At 47.7% G+C, this 18,555-nt stretch overlaps 1 protein-coding gene across 3 annotated transcripts in view; it reads left to right on the top strand.

Moving 5' to 3' along the window:
- Positions 1-18,555, top strand: part of ccz1 (CCZ1 homolog, vacuolar protein trafficking and biogenesis associated) — a 59,729-nt gene that overhangs the window by 29,659 nt on the left and 11,515 nt on the right. For all 3 annotated transcript variants that reach the window (XM_059979004.1, XM_059979005.1, XM_059979006.1), the window contains 2 exons: positions 6,283-6,316; positions 8,512-8,629. In XM_059979004.1, coding sequence (XP_059834987.1) covers positions 6,283-6,316; positions 8,512-8,629 — 152 coding nt within the window. The remainder of the gene's footprint in view (positions 1-6,282; positions 6,317-8,511; positions 8,630-18,555) is intronic.

The raw sequence follows: 18,555 nt of genomic DNA, 5'->3' as shown, positions 1-18,555 counted from the left end.
ATGCGGCAGCTGTAGAGAGGTTTTTGGAGAGAGCTTTAGAGATGATGAAAGGCATTGATAGAGTGGACAGCCAGAGATGTCTTCCCTGGGTGGAAAGGAATAATACGTGGGGGGGGGGGGGGTTAACTTTAGTGTTTGGAGGGAAGTATAGGGGGATGTCAGTGGAAGGTTTTTACAGTGTGATGGCTGCATGTAATGCATGACAGACACATTAAGGACATTTTAGATAGGCGTATGAATGGAAGAAAAATGGAAGGCTATGTGGGAGGGAAGGGTTAGATTGATAATGGAGTAGGTTAAAGGGTCAGCACAATATTGTGGGCAGAAGAGCCTGTGCTGTGCTCCACTGTTCTATGTTCGAACATGCACAGGAACTCAGCAAGTCAGGCAGCATCCATGGAGGGAAACACAGTTAACATTTTGGGCTGAGACCATTCACAGGACTGGAGTGGAAGGGGGCAGAAGCCAGAAAAAGAAGGTAGGGTTGGGGGAACAAATACAAGTTAGGGAACATGGGCCTCGCCTGCTATAAGCAGTTGGAAGTAAAATAGGAAAAAAGGGTAAATGGTTGGTGACATTCCTGCTATCGTGGACTGTCGTATTTCCTGCGAACTACAATGCGTTCACTGATATAAAGCGGTGTGCTCTGGGTCAGTATGAACTATTGGATACATGGCAGGACCACCAGACTTCCCCAAGCAGCCAGGCTGATCAATACTAACTCCACCACTACTGTATTACTTCCTGTCAGTCACCTTGTGTACAGCCTAGTGTCACTTTATGGACGTACAATCAATCTATGTATATAAGCTAAATTATGTATTTATTGTGTTCTTCATTCTTTGTGTTTTTTGCACTGTATCAGATCTGGAGTAATGATTATTTCATTCCCCTTTACTCTTGTGTGCAAGAAGTGACATTAAGCAGTCTTGAATTCGTAATAAAATACATTCTTTGCCCCCTCCCTCCACTCTGAGGTTGTGTTGGGTTCAATATGTACAGTTGTGTGTGAAGATAAATTACTTGCCCTCTCCCTTCATTCTTGGCATTGTCCTGTAGTACTTCATGTGTGCTAACACGTGATGAGGAACTTCTGCATGCTTGCAGAAACGTGGCTCCAGGACACCATCATTCTAGAGCCAATGACACCCAGGGATTTGGGCTACATTATATTTTTGTGATTGTTTTTCTGCTATTGTGCTGTCTGTGACAGTTGATACTGTGTTTTGCACATTGGAACCGGAGGAACGTTATTTTGTTTGGGTGTATCCGTGTGTGTGGCTGAATGACAATGAAATGTGAACATGACATACAGGTGAAGTTGCTGCGGTAATGTTTGCCAGCTGGTTTTGCACAAGAAGACCCCCGCAGTGCCACAACAATCTTGTGCTTTAGTTGCACTGTCCACTGGATCAGCAGGTCTTTCACCAATATTTTCTTTAACATAGAGAATATTTTTAATAGATTTCACTCAGAGGAAGGACTAAGCTGCATTTCAAAACCAGTTTTCACAGCTTTCGGTCTTTGAGGTACTTTGTGGAGAGCGGTTGCTGCTTTAAGGCAGGGAATGTAATGCATATACTCAATCAGATTTATTATCACTGTATACAGCATTGTGCAAAAGTCTTGGGCACACATATAAATCACACACACAGCTGTATGTACACATACACACAGTACTGTATATTGTGAGATTAGTTGTTTTGCAGCAGCAGTACATTGCAAAGCATAAAAATTACTATAAATAACTAAGAATTATAAAAATAAGTAAGTAGCACAAAAAGAGGGAAAATAGTGAGGTAGTGTTATTGTCTGCTCAGAAATCTGATGGCAGAGGGGAAGAAGCTGTTCCTAAAACATTGAGTGTGAGTCTTCGGGCTCTGTTACTTCCTCCTGTCTGATGGTAGTACTGACAAGAGGTCACATCCTGGGTGGTGAAGGTTCTTCATGATGAATGCTGCCTTTGTAAGGCATCGCCTCTTTAAGATGTCCTCGGTAATGGGGAGTCTGGTGCTCGTGGTGGAGCTGACTGCATCTACAACTCTCTGTAGCTTTTTCTGATCCTGTGCAGTGGTCCCTTCATACCAGCTGGTGATGCAGTCACTTAGGGTGCTCTCCATGGTATGTCTGTAACAATTTGCTAGTCTGTGGTGACAGACCATGTCTCCTCAAGCTCCTAATGAGGTACAGCCACTGATGTAATTGCCACTTGTAAACTGAGCAGATCATCTACGATGGTGATAGTGTTTGAAGGAGAACCATGTGTCAGAGTACCCAGACAGCTCTACTTCTCTCAATCCTGTTCGTTGGAATGATACCTCTTAACAGTGCAGCTTTTCCCTGGGAGTCTGCGTGGGTTCTAACCACGTGCAGTTCGGTGGGGTGCGGGTTGCGGCTGTGTGTTGATAGTTGATGTTTCTGAGGGACAGGTGGACTCTGCCAGGTCCCAAGTTATTTTTGGTCTTGTGTAATATGGCAAGTATTAAATATTTAACAAGGAACTCGAAACAATCATAAATTCACAGTAAGTACAATCTTGTGTAAATGAGTCTTATCCTTGTTCATTGTGATGCAGTCAAAACAAATAAGTGATAATAATTCGATACCACCGCAGGGCCTTTTTTAATTAACCTGATTGATGGGTGTATTGTTCAAGGAACTGAGAAAATGTCTTTGCTGCTCCACTTGTTTGTGAACAATAGTAACTAGTCTAGGTCAGCTCATTAGTTGGTATCGGATAAACCGACCACAGAACCCCTACGTAACACGATGAATGCGTAGTGTACTACAGCAAAAACAGGCCATTTAGCCCATCTAGTCCATGACAACCTGATCTACCTAGTTCCATGTTCCTGCACCTGGACCATATCCCTCCAAGCATTCTCCTCCACATAGCTATCCAACCTTCTCTTAAATGTTACAATTGAACCCATGTCAACCACTCCTTCCACACTTGCATCTCCCTTGAGTGAAGAAGTTCCCTCTTAAACATTTCACCTTTCACCCTACACCTTTGACCTCAAATTCTAGTCTCACCCACCCTGAGGGGGGGGAAGCCTACATGAATTCACCCTATCTATACCCCTCATCTTGTGAACCTCTACCAAATCTCTCCTCATAGATTAAGATGGAGCAGCGGAAGACGTGCGACAGCTTACTGGTAGTTTGAAAGCAAAGGAATTCAATTAAAACCATTATTAATACACTTTTTAAGTAGATTGTGGTAAACTATCATTGCAAGCAATGAGGAGGTGAACGAGGGCGAAGTGAAGTAACAGTGTGCCCTGCAAAATCAATGCACTTGGAATTGGAGCCCTGCTGGTTGGCATGAATGATTTGGAGCAGAGAAGACAGGACGGAGGAGTTGCGATGCCCAACCGACTAGCCCAGGCACGAGAGTGAATCGCTCTAAGCTGCGAGCTGAATTGGAGAAGTTGAACGGCTCCTTTGTCGGTGAAATCCGGGTCTGAAGCAAGTCGATGGGAGGTGAGGCCCAGGTCCTAATGCAAGGTACAATCCACTGCTTGGACAATCAACACCTTGGCTTTCCCGTCTATATGGGTCAGCATTTAGAAAATCGGGTGAGGTTGGATTGCTCTGGGCACTGAGCTGATTTGATGAGGTCGAGAATGGCTCCTTCAGAGAAATCTAGGCCTGGAGTGATTCGCAGGTGGTGCGGCCTGGGTCCCAGTGCGAGGTTCGGTCAAGTTAAATGCCAGCCCAGATAGTCTGAGGGCTTCTGTCTCCGCGATGCTAAGGCTGTGAGATTGGCCCTGACTGCTGTGCTTCGTGTCTTCAAATTTTGTGGCGATTTACCGTGCTGTTGTGATGAACTGAATACCATGGCTTTGGACCTACTCCAAGCATTCGGATCTAAACACTCAACGTGGTTCGGAATGCCTTTGTTGCTGACTTCTATTGTTGTGTGTTTTTTCTCTCTATGGGCACGGGGGTGGGTGGGGTTGGTCTTTTTGTTCACTGGGTTCTTTTGGGTTCCTTGTCTTGTGGCTGCCTGTAAGCAAACGAATCTCAAGGTTGTATACATTCTGTGATAATAAATGCACTTTGAAACTTGCTCTGCAGGGAATGAAGTCCTAACCTATTAAATATTTCCCTATGACTCAGTTCCTCAGGTCCCAGCAACATCCTTTCAAGCTTATTGATGCTTTTCCTGTAGGTAGGTGACCACAAGTATGGCCACACATTCTGTCACCAACATAACATGCCCATGCTGTTCAGCAGAACGACAAAAGAAGCCCACAAGATCCTCCCACCTAAACAATCACATAGACACACAGACACACCTCCAACCACAGGACAGGCCTGTCAGATTCATCACTGTCAAGTGAAGGAGGAATATGTAGATGAGGATATTAGAGAAGAAGATGGAGAGAGATGTTCTCACCTGAAGGGACTGGAATGAGTAAAGAGAGCAGGACCTTAGTGCTTTTAAAATCCTGAGCTTCCTACATCGAGCAAAGGACAAAGCTGCAGCTCAGTAGCCAATCGGATTTTGAGGTGATTCACTTTGGAAGGTCGAATTTGAAGGCAGAGTACAGGGTTAATGATGGGATTCTTAGCAGAGTGATGGGACAGAGGAATGTTGGGGTCCACGTCTCAAAGTTGCTGCACAAGTTGATCAGGTGGCGTATGGTGTGTTGGCCTTCATTGCTTAGGGGATTGAGTTTGAGTTGTGATGTTGGAGCTCCGTGGAACCGAGTTAGACCACACTTGGAGCATCGTGTTCAGTTGTAAATCTACAGATGTTGAAAAGCCAAGCAACACACACACACAAAATGCTGGAGGAACTCAGCAGGCCAGGCAGCATCTATGGAGAAGAGTACAGTCGACATTTTGGGCTGAGACTCTTTGGCAGGACTGGAGAATAAAGAAGAAGAGTATTGTGTTCAGTTCTGGTTGCCTCATTATAGGAAGGATGTAGAAGTGTTGGAGAGGGTGCAGAGGATGCTGCCTGGATGAGAGAGCATGTCTTATGAGGAGAGGTCGAGTGAGTTAGGGCTTTTCTCTTTGGAACGAAGGAGGATGAGAGGTGACTTGGTAGAAGTGTGCAAGATGATAAGAGGCATTGATGATAGCTGGAGATGTTTTCCCAGGACAGAAATAGCTAATAAAAGAGGGCATAATTTTACGGTGATTTGAGAGAAGTCAGAGGTAGGGTTTTTACCAGAGACCGGTAGGTGCGTGGAACTCACTTGAATTTTTTTTTCAACATGGTCTGAAAACTGCATGCCACTTTAAATTTACAGTATATAAAAGAAAATTCCAACTGTGTGGGAGCATTTCAGTCACTGCATGGCTGCGGACCCGCGCAGCTTAGTGGGAACAGTACTGCCGGGGGTGCTGGTAGAGACCGATAGATAGGTTAAGGACATTTAAAGGACCCTTGGATAGGCAGATGGAGGGCTATGTAGGAGGGAAGGCCAACAGTGGGGGAGCTGCGTGGTCTCATTTGATGGTCAAACCAGGCCACTCGGGGAGGAGGCAGTGTTTGGGGGGGGGGGGGGGAGAGAGCAGGCACAGCAGGCAGACTAGAGTCAGTGCTGAGATTGGCTCTGGCTCCTGCAGGCCAGCTCTTCCTTCGGTGCTGCTCTCCAGGGTTCATCCCCTGAAAGACAAGTTGGCTGACAAGCTGATTTGTGTTAGTCTGCGACTGACACAGTACAAGATGAGGAACTGCTACATACTGGTTCTTGCAGAAACGCGGCTACAGGACAACATCCCATGCACCGTCAGTCTTCAGGCCATGCCACTCAGGGACTTGTGCTAATATTATTTTGTGACTATGAGCTGTGTTGTGTGTGACTGTATGTACTGTTTTGCACCTTGACCCCAGAGGAATAATGTTTCATTGAGCTGTATGCAGTACTTGTGTATGGTTGAATGAAAATTGAACCTGAAAGTTCTGTTTTTTTTTAAGAGAGCCTTTGTTTTTCTGCTACAGGCAAGATGGGACACATGGCCTCCTATGCCAGAAATCTCCGAGATTCTTCTGAGATTTTCACTGTTTTCCTTGAATTTTCCAGAATCTTTGTGTCATTGAAGTAGATCGTGTAAGCATCAAGTTCAGCTGACAAACTTAACAGAGCAACAAAAGGAAAGATCAGTTAATCTGGCACATATTTCAAAAGACATTTTGTATTAACTCTACGGTTTCTGTTTCAGTTTATTTTTTTTTTAAAAACTATTTGCAGATATGCCATTTTATCCTGCTTCTGTTTTAAATGTAAAATTTTATAAAATGTGTTTGAATTGTTCTTCCAGGCTATGAGTGCAGTGGTGTGTTTCTTGATTGACGGTAAGTGGCCCTGTTTCACATTATTTGTAGATAAGGACATCTTAATTTCCAATGTTCTGTTATCGATCAGTTCCTAGTACGATAAGATGGACTCTTGACCTTTCAGCCTACCTTGTTGTGACCTTGCACCTTATTGCTTGTGTGCACTGCACTCTCTCTGTGACTGTAACACTTCATTCTGCATTCTCTACGTGTTTTCCATTGTACTATCTCAGAATACTAATATGAGTCACCAGCACAGAAATAAGCCCTTCAGCCCATCTATTCCATGCTGAACTAATATTTAGCCTGGTCCCACTGATCTGCATATGTACCATAGTCTTCCTATCCCTCCCATTCAAGTACTTGTCCAAACTTATCTTGAATGTTGAAATTGACCGACATCCACCACTTCCCTCGCTAGCTCATTCCACACTCTCACCACCCAGGGACATGCTCTCTTCTCACTGCTGCTATCAGAAAGAAGTTGCAGGTCTCAGGACTCACACCACCAGATTCAGGAATAGTTAGGCTCTTGAATCAGAGAGGGTAACTTCACTCAACTTCAGTTGCCCCATCACTGAACTGCCCCCCCCCCCCCCCAAACAATGGACTTGCTTTCAAGGATTCTTCATCTCATTCTCAGTATTTATTGCTTAGTTATTTTCTTCTTTTGTTTTCTATTTGCACAGTTTGTCTTTTGCACACTAGTTATCCACCCTGTTGAATGTAGTTTTTCATTGATTCTGTTGTGGTTATGGATATATTGAGTATGCCTGCAAGAAAATAAATCTCCGTATATGCTGACTTGTTTGTACTTTGGTAATAAGTTTACTTTGAACTTTGAAATCGCCAGGTGATGAAGTTCCCCTCAAGTTTCCTTTAACCATTTTACCTTTCACCCTTTCAACCCATGACCTCTAGTTCTAGTCACACCCGGTCTCAGTGGAGGAAGCTTCCTTGTATTTACCCTGCTTCTACCCCTTATAAGGCATGCAAAATAACGGTACGTGTGGCAGTAATAAACCAAGTTACTAATTAATTCTCAAATTTACTCCGATAAACAGGTGACAAACACTAAAATGATTTTAAAGAGCAAACACGAGGAAATCTGCAGATGCTGGAAATTCAAACAACACACACAAAATGCTGGTAGAACACAGCAGGCCAGGCAGCATCTATAGGGAGAAGCGCTGTCGACGTTTTGGGCCAAGTCCTGACGAAGGGTCTCAGCCCGAAACGTCGACTGTACTTCTCCCTATAGATGCTGCCTGGCCTGCTGTGTTCCACCAGCATTTTGTGTGTGTTACTAAAATTATTTCTCAATTTTAGACTCTCCCTTCCATGTTGCATCATTTGATTTATTTCCTGAAACTTTCTGGGATTTTCACCCAGGTTGTTCATATAACGTTTTAATCACTCTTAGAAGAAGAATAACTTGACATTGGACTATTCTCACCTTTACTGATCTACAGTATTGTGCAAAGATCTTGGGCACATATCTGTAGCTAGGGTTCCTAAGACTTGTGTAGTACTGAATTTGTCAACATGGAGCAGAGAGTGAGTTGGTATACCTAGCTGGTTTAGGGATGTTGGAAATGGCGAGGATTGGGCGCCATGACATATAGGACAGGTGGCAAAAGAGTGCCCGGGGCAGACACACCCAGCACTGAGACACCAGGCAAGGTCATTTGATTCCAAACAATTTGGTTTATTGATCATTACTGAATGTCTCTGTGGTGCATCCCACTCCCTTCCCTCTCCTTTCCCCCTCTCCCTGCCCCCTTCCCACTCTCAATCCACAATGGAGACCCACATCAGAATCAGGTTTATCATCACTCATGTCTGTCATGAACTTTGTTTTTTGTGGCAGCAATACAGTGCAATACATAAAATTACTACAGAACTGTGCAAAAGTCCAAGGCACCCTAGCTATATATATGTGCCCAAGACTGTGCAGTACTGTGTGTCACAGTACCTTGGATTTAAAAGTCCTCCTTCTGATCTCTACTTGGTGGCTCATCGTCCAGCGAGAGCGTGGAACACCCTGCCAGGGGTGGTGGTACAGGCAGATGCGTTAGGGACATTAAGAAACTCTTAAATAGGCGCATGGATGATAGGAAAATGGAGGGAAGTAAGGGTTAGATTGATCTTGGAGTAGGGTAGAGGATGGGTAACATCATGGGCTCAGTAACCCTGACTGTGTTTCTCCTCAGCCTCCATGGATCTGACCAGAGAGTTCTGCCAGAGACTGGACAACCTCGTGGGGCCTCAGCTTACCCTCTTGGCTTCAGACATCTGTGAACAGTTCAATGCCAACAAGCGGCTCTCTGCGTGAGTACAGACACACTCAGGGTGGTGTAACAGAACACAGACTGGACAGTGGTGAATCAGTAGTGCAGTGGTTAGTCCTTCTGCCTCTCAGCTCGTGGTTCTGGGGTCGCAGACTCGATCTTGGACTTCAGTGCTGTCTGTGTTCAGTTTGCAGGTACTTGCTCTTTTGACTACAGTGTAGATGAGTGGCCAAAAAACCCCCTCTAAAGTAGATCTGATGGGCATGGAATAGAAGATACAAGTTACGGGGATACAGGAGTAGAAATGAGGAGAGAGGGAAAGGGATTGTTCTGTAGTGGTGGCCAAAATGGATATTACATGCTAAATCAGCTCCCTTAACAAACAAACATTTTGGTGGACAAACTCTGCAGGTTGAGCAGCATCCGTGGAGGAGAAAGGAATTGTGGACATTTCCAGGTAAGCCCTTGCATCAGAACTTCGGTTTGTAATGTTGAATCATCTCTACCCTCCACAGATACTGTTTGACTGGCTGAGTTCATCCAGCTAAATGCTTGCTCTAGATTTCAGCATCTGCAGTCTCTCGTATTCACTAATGACTTCCTGTGCTGAAAGTGAGATAGAACAGGATGTGAATTTCTGGTTTATTAGCATGCAGAGACACAGTAACATCTGGAAGTTAAATGCCATATTAATAAGAAAAGTAGTAAATGTAATCATAAGAGGATTCATAAAACAGAGAGAGGGCTGGTGAACTGAACAATCTGGGGTGTGCCTTGACACAGATCTTTGAGGTTAGGCAGCAATCTAAACAAGATGCTGTTAGAAAAAGTATGCAGATAGGGCACATTTGTAGGTGATGAAACTAAAATAATTTGGGTCGATGATCCAGCCCAAGAACTTTACATAATCACCCAGTACGGAACTTGGGAAAACTTATCACCATATTTGCCACATTTTCTGCATTTTTCTGATTTTGGTTTCTGGTTTCCAGCGTTTTGCTTTTGATGGCTTAAAGTTTGTAGAAGGAGATGGCAAAGGTGTGTCATCACACCAAGGTCGACGAGAACTAGGAACCAAAAGTGTCTCAAGTTGAAGCTTATTGCCATCTGAATGTACATATATACAACCAAACGGAACAATGTTCTTCCAGAAATACGGTGTGCCCACGAAATGTATATCGCACACAACAGATAAAATAAAATATCACCACAAATAATAAAATATAATTCAAAATGTACGTAGTACACAGCACAAGTAAACGGCTCTCTGTCCTGGTGACGAGACCTCGGTGGTACAGGGTGTTCATTAGTCTCAGCCTGAGGGAAGAAGCTGTTACCCAGTCTGAAGGTGTGACTGGGAATTCAGGAGATGTCTCTTCACTCAGAGAGTGGGGAGTGATGGAGTGGAACAGCTTCAATGTTGCCATGAGGTTTCTGAACTCTACCTCACTAACTTTTACACATTATTATTTATTATTTATTTTGTTGTAACACAGTAAATTTTTATGCTGTACTGCTGCCACAAAACAACAGATTTCACCACAACTGTGATTTGGAAAGGGATGGTGAAGATGTGAAGGAGCTGCCAGTGGGGGCTGATGAAGTGGCGGGGGAGGAGGTACATATGATGCAGAGGTGAGCAGTTGTGGTGTGGTGCAGCACATCATGGGTCAGCACAGAATTTGTGGGCCGAAGAGCCTTTACCTGTACTGTGCTGCTCTATGTTCTGAGTAATTGTGAACATTCCGGGGGGGGGGGGGGGTGCGGTGTTGTGTCATTGGGTGTTGCCACCTGAATACCTGTATTTGGCTTTGTGGCTTGAAGGTTAGAGGGGAATTTAATTCCACAATGTTAAGCCCTGGCCTCCGTTTCAGGGTGTGACCTGGCTCAGGATTTCCAGAATCAATGCACCTGGTTGTTTTATCTAAGCAGTTTTTGGACACCCAAAAACTTTCGTTATGAGACAGACATTGCACGAGAAGGACACATTGGATACGGTAGGGTGGTTCCCTGAACAGACTGTCCAGACCATCTGACAGATCTCACCAACACACACCAAGACCTTGCCTGGTTGTGGTGTGAGGAACCCGCCAGTCAGATCCTTCCTACATGCCAGGAATGTCACTCCCACTGTGCACTTCCCACGGGATGATGGTAGTGGGGATGAGACGCCCACCCTGAGCAGCTGTGTGACAGAGGACTCCGTAATCTATGACTGCTCCCAGAGCACGCACACTGAAATAGACATTAAGAGCTGTTGGCAGATTGGCAACTAGGTGAAAGATGCTCTTTGGTCTCTCTGAAACAAGGAACACGGAACAGTACAGCACAGAAAGAGGCCATTCAGCCCACAGTGTTGTGCCAAACCAGCTAAAAGGCAAATCAAAAACACCCAAACACTAATCCCTCCTTCCTACTCCATGTCTATGTCCATGTCCATGTCCTTGTCCTTGTATTCGTGTGTCCATCCAGACGCCATGTCCACGTCCATGTCCTTGCAGTCGTGTGTCCATCCAGACGCCTTGTCCACGTCCACGTCCATGTCCTTGCAGTCGTGTGTCCATCCAGACGTCTTGTCCACGTCCATGTCCTTGCAGTCGTGTGTCCATCCAGACGTCTTGTCCACGTCCATGTCCTTGCATTCGTGTGTCCATCCAGACGCCTTGTCCATGTCCACATCCTTGTCCTTGCATTCGTGTGTCCATCCAGACGTCTTGTCCACGTCCACGTCCTTGCATTCGTGTGTCCATCCAGACGTCTTGTCCACGTCCACGTCCTTGTATTCGTGTGTCCATCCAGACGTCTTGTCCACGTCCACGTCCATGTCCTTGTATTCGTGTGTCCATCCAGACGTCTTGTCCTTGTCCATGTCCATGTCCTTGCAGTCGTGTGTCCATCCAGACGTCTTGTCCTTGTCCATGTCCTTGTATTCGTGTGTCCATCCAGACGTCTTGTCCATGTCCACGTCCTTGTATTCGTGTGTCCATCCAGACGCCTTGTCCACGTCCACGTCCATGTCCTTGTATTCGTGTGTCCATCCAGACGCCTTGTCCACGTCCATGTCCATGTCCTTGCAGTCGTGTGTCCATCCAGACGTCTTGTCCACGTCCACGTCCATGTCCTTGTATTCGTGTGTCCATCCAGACGTCTTGTCCTTGTCCATGTCCTTGCATTCGTGTGTCCATCCAGACGTCTTGTCCTTGTCCACGTCCTTGTATTCGTGTGTCCATCCAGACGTCTTGTCCACGTCCATGTCCATGTCCTTGCAGTCGTGTGTCCATCCAGACGTCTTGTCCACGTCCACGTCCATGTCCTTGTATTCGTGTGTCCATCCAGACGCCTTGTCCACGTCCATGTCCATGTCCTTGCAGTCGTGTGTCCATCCAGACGTCTTGTCCACGTCCATGTCCTTGTATTCGTGTGTCCATCCAGACGTCTTGTCCTTGTCCATGTCCTTGCATTCGTGTGTCCATCCAGACGTCTTGTCCTTGTCCACGTCCTTGTATTCGTGTGTCCATCCAGACGTCTTGTCCACGTCCATGTCCTTGTATTCGTGTGTCCATCCAGACGTCTTGTCCATGTCCACGTCCTTGTATTCGTGTGTCCATCCAGACGCCTTGTCCACGTCCATGTCCATGTCCTTGCAGTCGTGTGTCCATCCAGATGTCTTGTCCACGTCCATGTCCTTGTATTCGTGTGTCCATCCAGACGTCTTGTCCACGTCCTTGTATTCGTGTGTCCATCCAGACGTCTTGTCCACGTCCTTGTATTCGTGTGTCCATCCAGACGTCTTGTCCTTGTCCACATCCTTGTATTCGTGTGTCCATCCAGACGTCTTGTCCACGTCCATGTCCTTGTATTCGTGTGTCCATCCAGACGTCTTGTCCTTGTCCACGTCCTTGTATTCGTGTGTCCATCCAGACGTCTTGTCCACGTCCATGTCCTTGCATTCGTGTGTCCATCCAGACGTCTTGTCCTTGTATTCGTGTGTCCATCCAGACGTCTTGTCCACGTCCACGTCCTTGTCCTTGTATTCGTGTGTCCATCCAGACACCTTGTCCACGTCCATGTCCATGTCCTTGCAGTCGTGTGTCCATCCAGACGTCTTGTCCACGTCCATGTCCATGTCCTTGCAGTCGTGTGTCCATCCAGACGTCTTGTCCACGTCCATGTCCATGTCCTTGTATTCGTGTGTCCATCCAGACGTCTTGTCCTTGTCCACTTCCTTGTATTCGTGTGTCCATCCAGACGTCTTGTCCACGTCCACGTCCTTGTCCTTGTATTCGTGTGTCCATCCAGACGTCTTGTCCTTGTCCACGTCCTTGCAGTCGTGTGTCCATCCAGACGTCTTGTCCACGTCCACGTCCTTGTCCTTGTATTCGTGTGTCCATCCAGACGTCTTGTCCACGTCCACGTCCTTGTCCTTGTATTCGTGTGTCCATCCAGACGTCTTGTCCTTGTCCACGTCCTTGTATTCGTGTGTCCATCCAGACGTCTTGTCCTTGTCCATGTCCACGTCCTTGTATTCGTGTGTCCATCCAGACGCCTTGTCCACGTCCATGTCCTTGTCCTTGCAGTCGTGTGTCCATCCAGACGCCTTGTCCACGTCCATGTCCATGTCCTTGCAGTCGTGTGTCCATCCAGACGTCTTGTCCTTGTCCATGTCCTTGCATTCGTGTGTCCATCCAGACGTCTTGTCCACGTCCATGTCCTTGTATTCGTGTGTCCATCCAGACGTCTTGTCCTTGTCCACGTCCTTGCATTCGTGTGTCCATCCAGACGTCTTGTCCTTGTCCATGTCCTTGCATTCGTGTGTCCATCCAGACGTCTTGTCCACGTCCATGTCCTTGCATTCGTGTGTCCATCCAGACGCCTTGTCCACGTCCTTGCATTCGTGTGTCCATCCAGACGTCTTGTCCATGTCCACGTCCTTGTATTCGTGTGTCCATCCAGACATCTTGTCCACGTCCATGTCCTTGCAGTCGTGTGTCCATCCAGATGTCTTGTCCATGTCCATGTCCTTCCATTCGTGTGTCCATCCAGACGTCTTGTCCACGTCCACGTCCTTGCATTCGTGTGTCCATCCAGACGTCTTGTCCTTGTCCACGTCCATGTCCTTGTATTCGTGTGTCCATCCAGACGTCTTGTCCACGTCCTTGTCCTTGTATTCGTGTGTCCATCCAGACGTCTTGTCCTTGTATTCGTGTGTCCATCCAGACGTCTTGTCCACGTCCTTGTCCTTGTATTCGTGTGTCCATCCAGACGTCTTGTCCATGTCCATGTCCATGTCCTTGCATTCGTGTGTCCATCCAGACGTCTTGTCCACGTCCATGTCCTTGCATTCGTGTGTCCATCCAGACGCCTTGTCCACGTCCATGTCCATGTCCTTGCAGTCGTGTGTCCATCCAGACGTCTTGTCCACGTCCATGTCCTTGTATTCGTGTGTCCATCCAGATGTCTTGTCCACGTCCATGTCCTTGTATTCGTGTGTCCATCCAGACGTCTTGTCCACGTCCTTGTATTCGTGTGTCCATCCAGACGTCTTGTCCTTGTCCACGTCCTTGTATTCGTGTGTCCATCCAGACGTCTTGTCCACGTCCATGTCCTTGCATTCGTGTGTCCATCCAGACGTCTTGTCCTTGTCCACGTCCATGTCCTTGTATTCGTGTGTCCATCCAGACGTCTTGTCCACGTCCACGTCCTTGTCCTTGTATTCGTGTGTCCATCCAGACGCCTTGTCCACGTCCATGTCCATGTCCTTGCAGTCGTGTGTCCATCCAGACGTCTTGTCCACGTCCATGTCCATGTCCTTGCAGTCGTGTGTCCATCCAGACGTCTTGTCCACGTCCATGTCCATGTCCTTGTATTCGTGTGTCCATCCAGACGTCTTGTCCTTGTCCACGTCCTTGTATTCGTGTGTCCATCCAGACGTCTTGTCCACGTCCACGTCCTTGTCCTTGTATTCGTGTGTCCATCCAGACGTCTTGTCCTTGTCCACGTCCTTGCATTCGTGTGTCCATCCAGACGTCTTGTCCTTGTCCACGTCCTTGCATTCGTGTGTCCATCCAGACGTCTTGTCCTTGTCCACGTCCTTGTATTCGTGTGTCCATCCAGACGTCTTGTCCTTGTCCATGTCCACGTCCTTGCAGTCGTGTGTCCATCCAGACGTCTTGTCCACGTCCACGTCCTTGTCCTTGTATTCGTGTGTCCATCCAGACGTCTTGTCCACGTCCACGTCCTTGTCCTTGTATTCGTGTGTCCATCCAGACGTCTTGTCCTTGTCCACGTCCTTGTATTCGTGTGTCCATCCAGACGTCTTGTCCTTGTCCACGTCCTTGTATTCGTGTGTCCATCCAGACGTCTTGTCCACGTCCATGTCCTTGTATTCGTGTGTCCATCCAGACGTCTTGTCCTTGTCCACGTCCTTGCATTCGTGTGTCCATCCAGACGTCTTGTCCTTGTCCATGTCCTTGCATTCGTGTGTCCATCCAGACGTCTTGTCCACGTCCATGTCCTTGCATTCGTGTGTCCATCCAGACGCCTTGTCCACGTCCTTGCATTCGTGTGTCCATCCAGACGTCTTGTCCATGTCCACGTCCTTGTATTCGTGTGTCCATCCAGACATCTTGTCCACGTCCATGTCCTTGCAGTCGTGTGTCCATCCAGATGTCTTGTCCATGTCCATGTCCTTCCATTCGTGTGTCCATCCAGACGTCTTGTCCACGTCCACGTCCTTGCATTCGTGTGTCCATCCAGACATCTTGTCCTTGTCCATGTCCATGTCCTTGCAGTCCTGTGTCCATCCAGACGTCTTGTCCTTGTCCACGTCCATGTCCTTGTATTCGTGTGTCCATCCAGACGTCTTGTCCACGTCCTTGTCCTTGTATTCGTGTGTCCATCCAGACGTCTTGTCCTTGTATTCGTGTGTCCATCCAGACGTCTTGTCCACGTCCTTGTCCTTGTATTCGTGTGTCCATCCAGACGTCTTGTCCATGTCCATGTCCATGTCCTTGCATTCGTGTGTCCATCCAGACGTCTTGTCCACGTCCATGTCCTTGCATTCGTGTGTCCATCCAGACGCCTTGTCCACGTCCATGTCCATGTCCTTGCAGTCGTGTGTCCATCCAGACGTCTTGTCCACGTCCATGTCCTTGTATTCGTGTGTCCATCCAGATGTCTTGTCCACGTCCATGTCCTTGTATTCGTGTGTCCATCCAGACGTCTTGTCCACGTCCTTGTATTCGTGTGTCCATCCAGACGTCTTGTCCTTGTCCACGTCCTTGTATTCGTGTGTCCATCCAGACGTCTTGTCCACGTCCATGTCCTTGCATTCGTGTGTCCATCCAGACGTCTTGTCCTTGTCCACGTCCATGTCCTTGTATTCGTGTGTCCATCCAGACGTCTTGTCCACGTCCACGTCCTTGTCCTTGTATTCGTGTGTCCATCCAGACGCCTTGTCCACGTCCATGTCCATGTCCTTGCAGTCGTGTGTCCATCCAGACGTCTTGTCCACGTCCATGTCCATGTCCTTGCAGTCGTGTGTCCATCCAGACGTCTTGTCCACGTCCATGTCCATGTCCTTGTATTCGTGTGTCCATCCAGACGTCTTGTCCTTGTCCACGTCCTTGTATTCGTGTGTCCATCCAGACGTCTTGTCCACGTCCACGTCCTTGTCCTTGTATTCGTGTGTCCATCCAGACGTCTTGTCCTTGTCCACGTCCTTGCATTCGTGTGTCCATCCAGACGTCTTGTCCTTGTCCACGTCCTTGCATTCGTGTGTCCATCCAGACGTCTTGTCCTTGTCCACGTCCTTGTATTCGTGTGTCCATCCAGACGTCTTGTCCTTGTCCATGTCCACGTCCTTGCAGTCGTGTGTCCATCCAGACGTCTTGTCCACGTCCACGTCCTTGTCCTTGTATTCGTGTGTCCATCCAGACGTCTTGTCCACGTCCACGTCCTTGTCCTTGTATTCGTGTGTCCATCCAGACGTCTTGTCCTTGTCCACGTCCTTGTATTCGTGTGTCCATCCAGACGTCTTGTCCTTGTCCACGTCCTTGTATTCGTGTGTCCATCCAGACGTCTTGTCCACGTCCATGTCCTTGTATTCGTGTGTCCATCCAGACGTCTTGTCCTTGTCCACGTCCTTGCATTCGTGTGTCCATCCAGACGTCTTGTCCTTGTCCATGTCCTTGCATTCGTGTGTCCATCCAGACGTCTTGTCCACGTCCATGTCCTTGCATTCGTGTGTCCATCCAGACGCCTTGTCCACGTCCTTGCATTCGTGTGTCCATCCAGACGTCTTGTCCATGTCCACGTCCATGTCCTTGCAGTCGTGTGTCCATCCAGATGTCTTGTCCATGTCCATGTCCTTCCATTCGTGTGTCCATCCAGACGTCTTGTCCACGTCCACGTCCTTGCATTCGTGTGTCCATCCAGACATCTTGTCCTTGTCCATGTCCATGTCCTTGCAGTCGTGTGTCCATCCAGACGTCTTGTCCTTGTCCACGTCCATGTCCTTGTATTCGTGTGTCCATCCAGACGTCTTGTCCACGTCCTTGTCCTTGTATTCGTGTGTCCATCCAGACGTCTTGTCCTTGTATTCGTGTGTCCATCCAGACGTCTTGTCCACGTCCACGTCCTTGTCCTTGTATTCGTGTGTCCATCCAGACGTCTTGTCCATGTCCATGTCCATGTCCTTGCATTCGTGTGTCCATCCAGACGTCTTGTCCACGTCCATGTCCTTGCCTTCGTGTGTCCATCCAGACGTCTTGTCCACGTTCATGTCCATGTCCTTGCATTCGTGTGTCCATCCAGACGTCTTGTCCACGTCCATGTCCTTGCAGTCGTGTGTCCATCCAGACGTCTTGTCCACGTCCATGTCCTTGCATTCGTGTGTCCATCCAGATGTCTTGTCCACGTCCATGTCCTTGCATTCGTGTGTCCATCCAGACGTCTTGTCCACGTCCTTGCATTCGTGTGTCCATCCAGACGTCTTGTCCACGTCCATGTCCTTGCAGTCGTGTGTCCATCCAGACGTCTTGTCCACGTCCATGTCCTTGCAGTCGTGTGTCCATCCAGACGTCTTGTCCACGTCCATGTCTTTGCAGTCGTGTGTCCATCCAGACGTCTTGTCCACGTCCATGTCCTTGCAGTCGTGTGTCCATCCAGACGTCTTGTCCACGTCCATGTCCTTGCAGTCGTGTGTCCATCCAGACGTCTTGTCCACGTTCTTGTATTCGTGTGTCCATCCAGACGTCTTGTCCACGTCCATGTCCTTGCAGTCGTGTGTCCATCCAGACGTCTTGTCCACGTTCTTGTATTCGTGTGTCCATCCAGACGTCTTGTCCTTGTCCACGTCCTTGTATTCGTGTGTCCATCCAGACATCTTGTCCACATCCTTGCATTCGTGTGTCCATCCAGACGTCTCTTTAAAGCCTCTAGTGTATTTGCGTCTACCACCACACCAGGCAGCCCAGTCTGAGTGGCAACAGTCCTATCCGTGTTAGGATGTGTAAGAGAACATTGTGTAGTGCCTTGCCTCCCAGGAGCCGTGAGGTAATGTTGCAGCTCTGTAAAACCCTGGTTAGACCACACTCGGACTATTGTGTTCAGTTCTGGTTGCCTCACTATGGGAAGGATGTGGAAGCTTCAGAGAAGGTTGGAGGAGACTTGCCAGGATTCTGCATGGATTGGAGAGCGTGTCTTATGAGGAAAGGCTGAGTGAACTAGGTCTTTTCCCTTTGTAGAGGAGGAGGAGGATGAGAGGAGACTTGATAGAGGTGTACGAGGTAACAGGCATAGATTGAGTGGGTAAACAGAGACACTTACTCAGAGCAGAAATGGGTAATACCAGAGAGGATAATTTAAAGATAATTGTAGGAAATTATAGGGGGATGTAAGAGGTAAGTTTTGGGTGTATGGAATGTGGTGGTAGAGGCAGATATATTAGGGGCATTTAAGAAACTC

Source organism: Hypanus sabinus, chromosome 9, assembly GCF_030144855.1.
Source record: "Hypanus sabinus isolate sHypSab1 chromosome 9, sHypSab1.hap1, whole genome shotgun sequence".
Lineage (NCBI taxonomy): Eukaryota > Metazoa > Chordata > Chondrichthyes > Myliobatiformes > Dasyatidae > Hypanus > Hypanus sabinus.
Note: the sequence above shows the minus strand (reverse complement) of the source record. Positions and strands in the feature narration are given on the sequence as shown.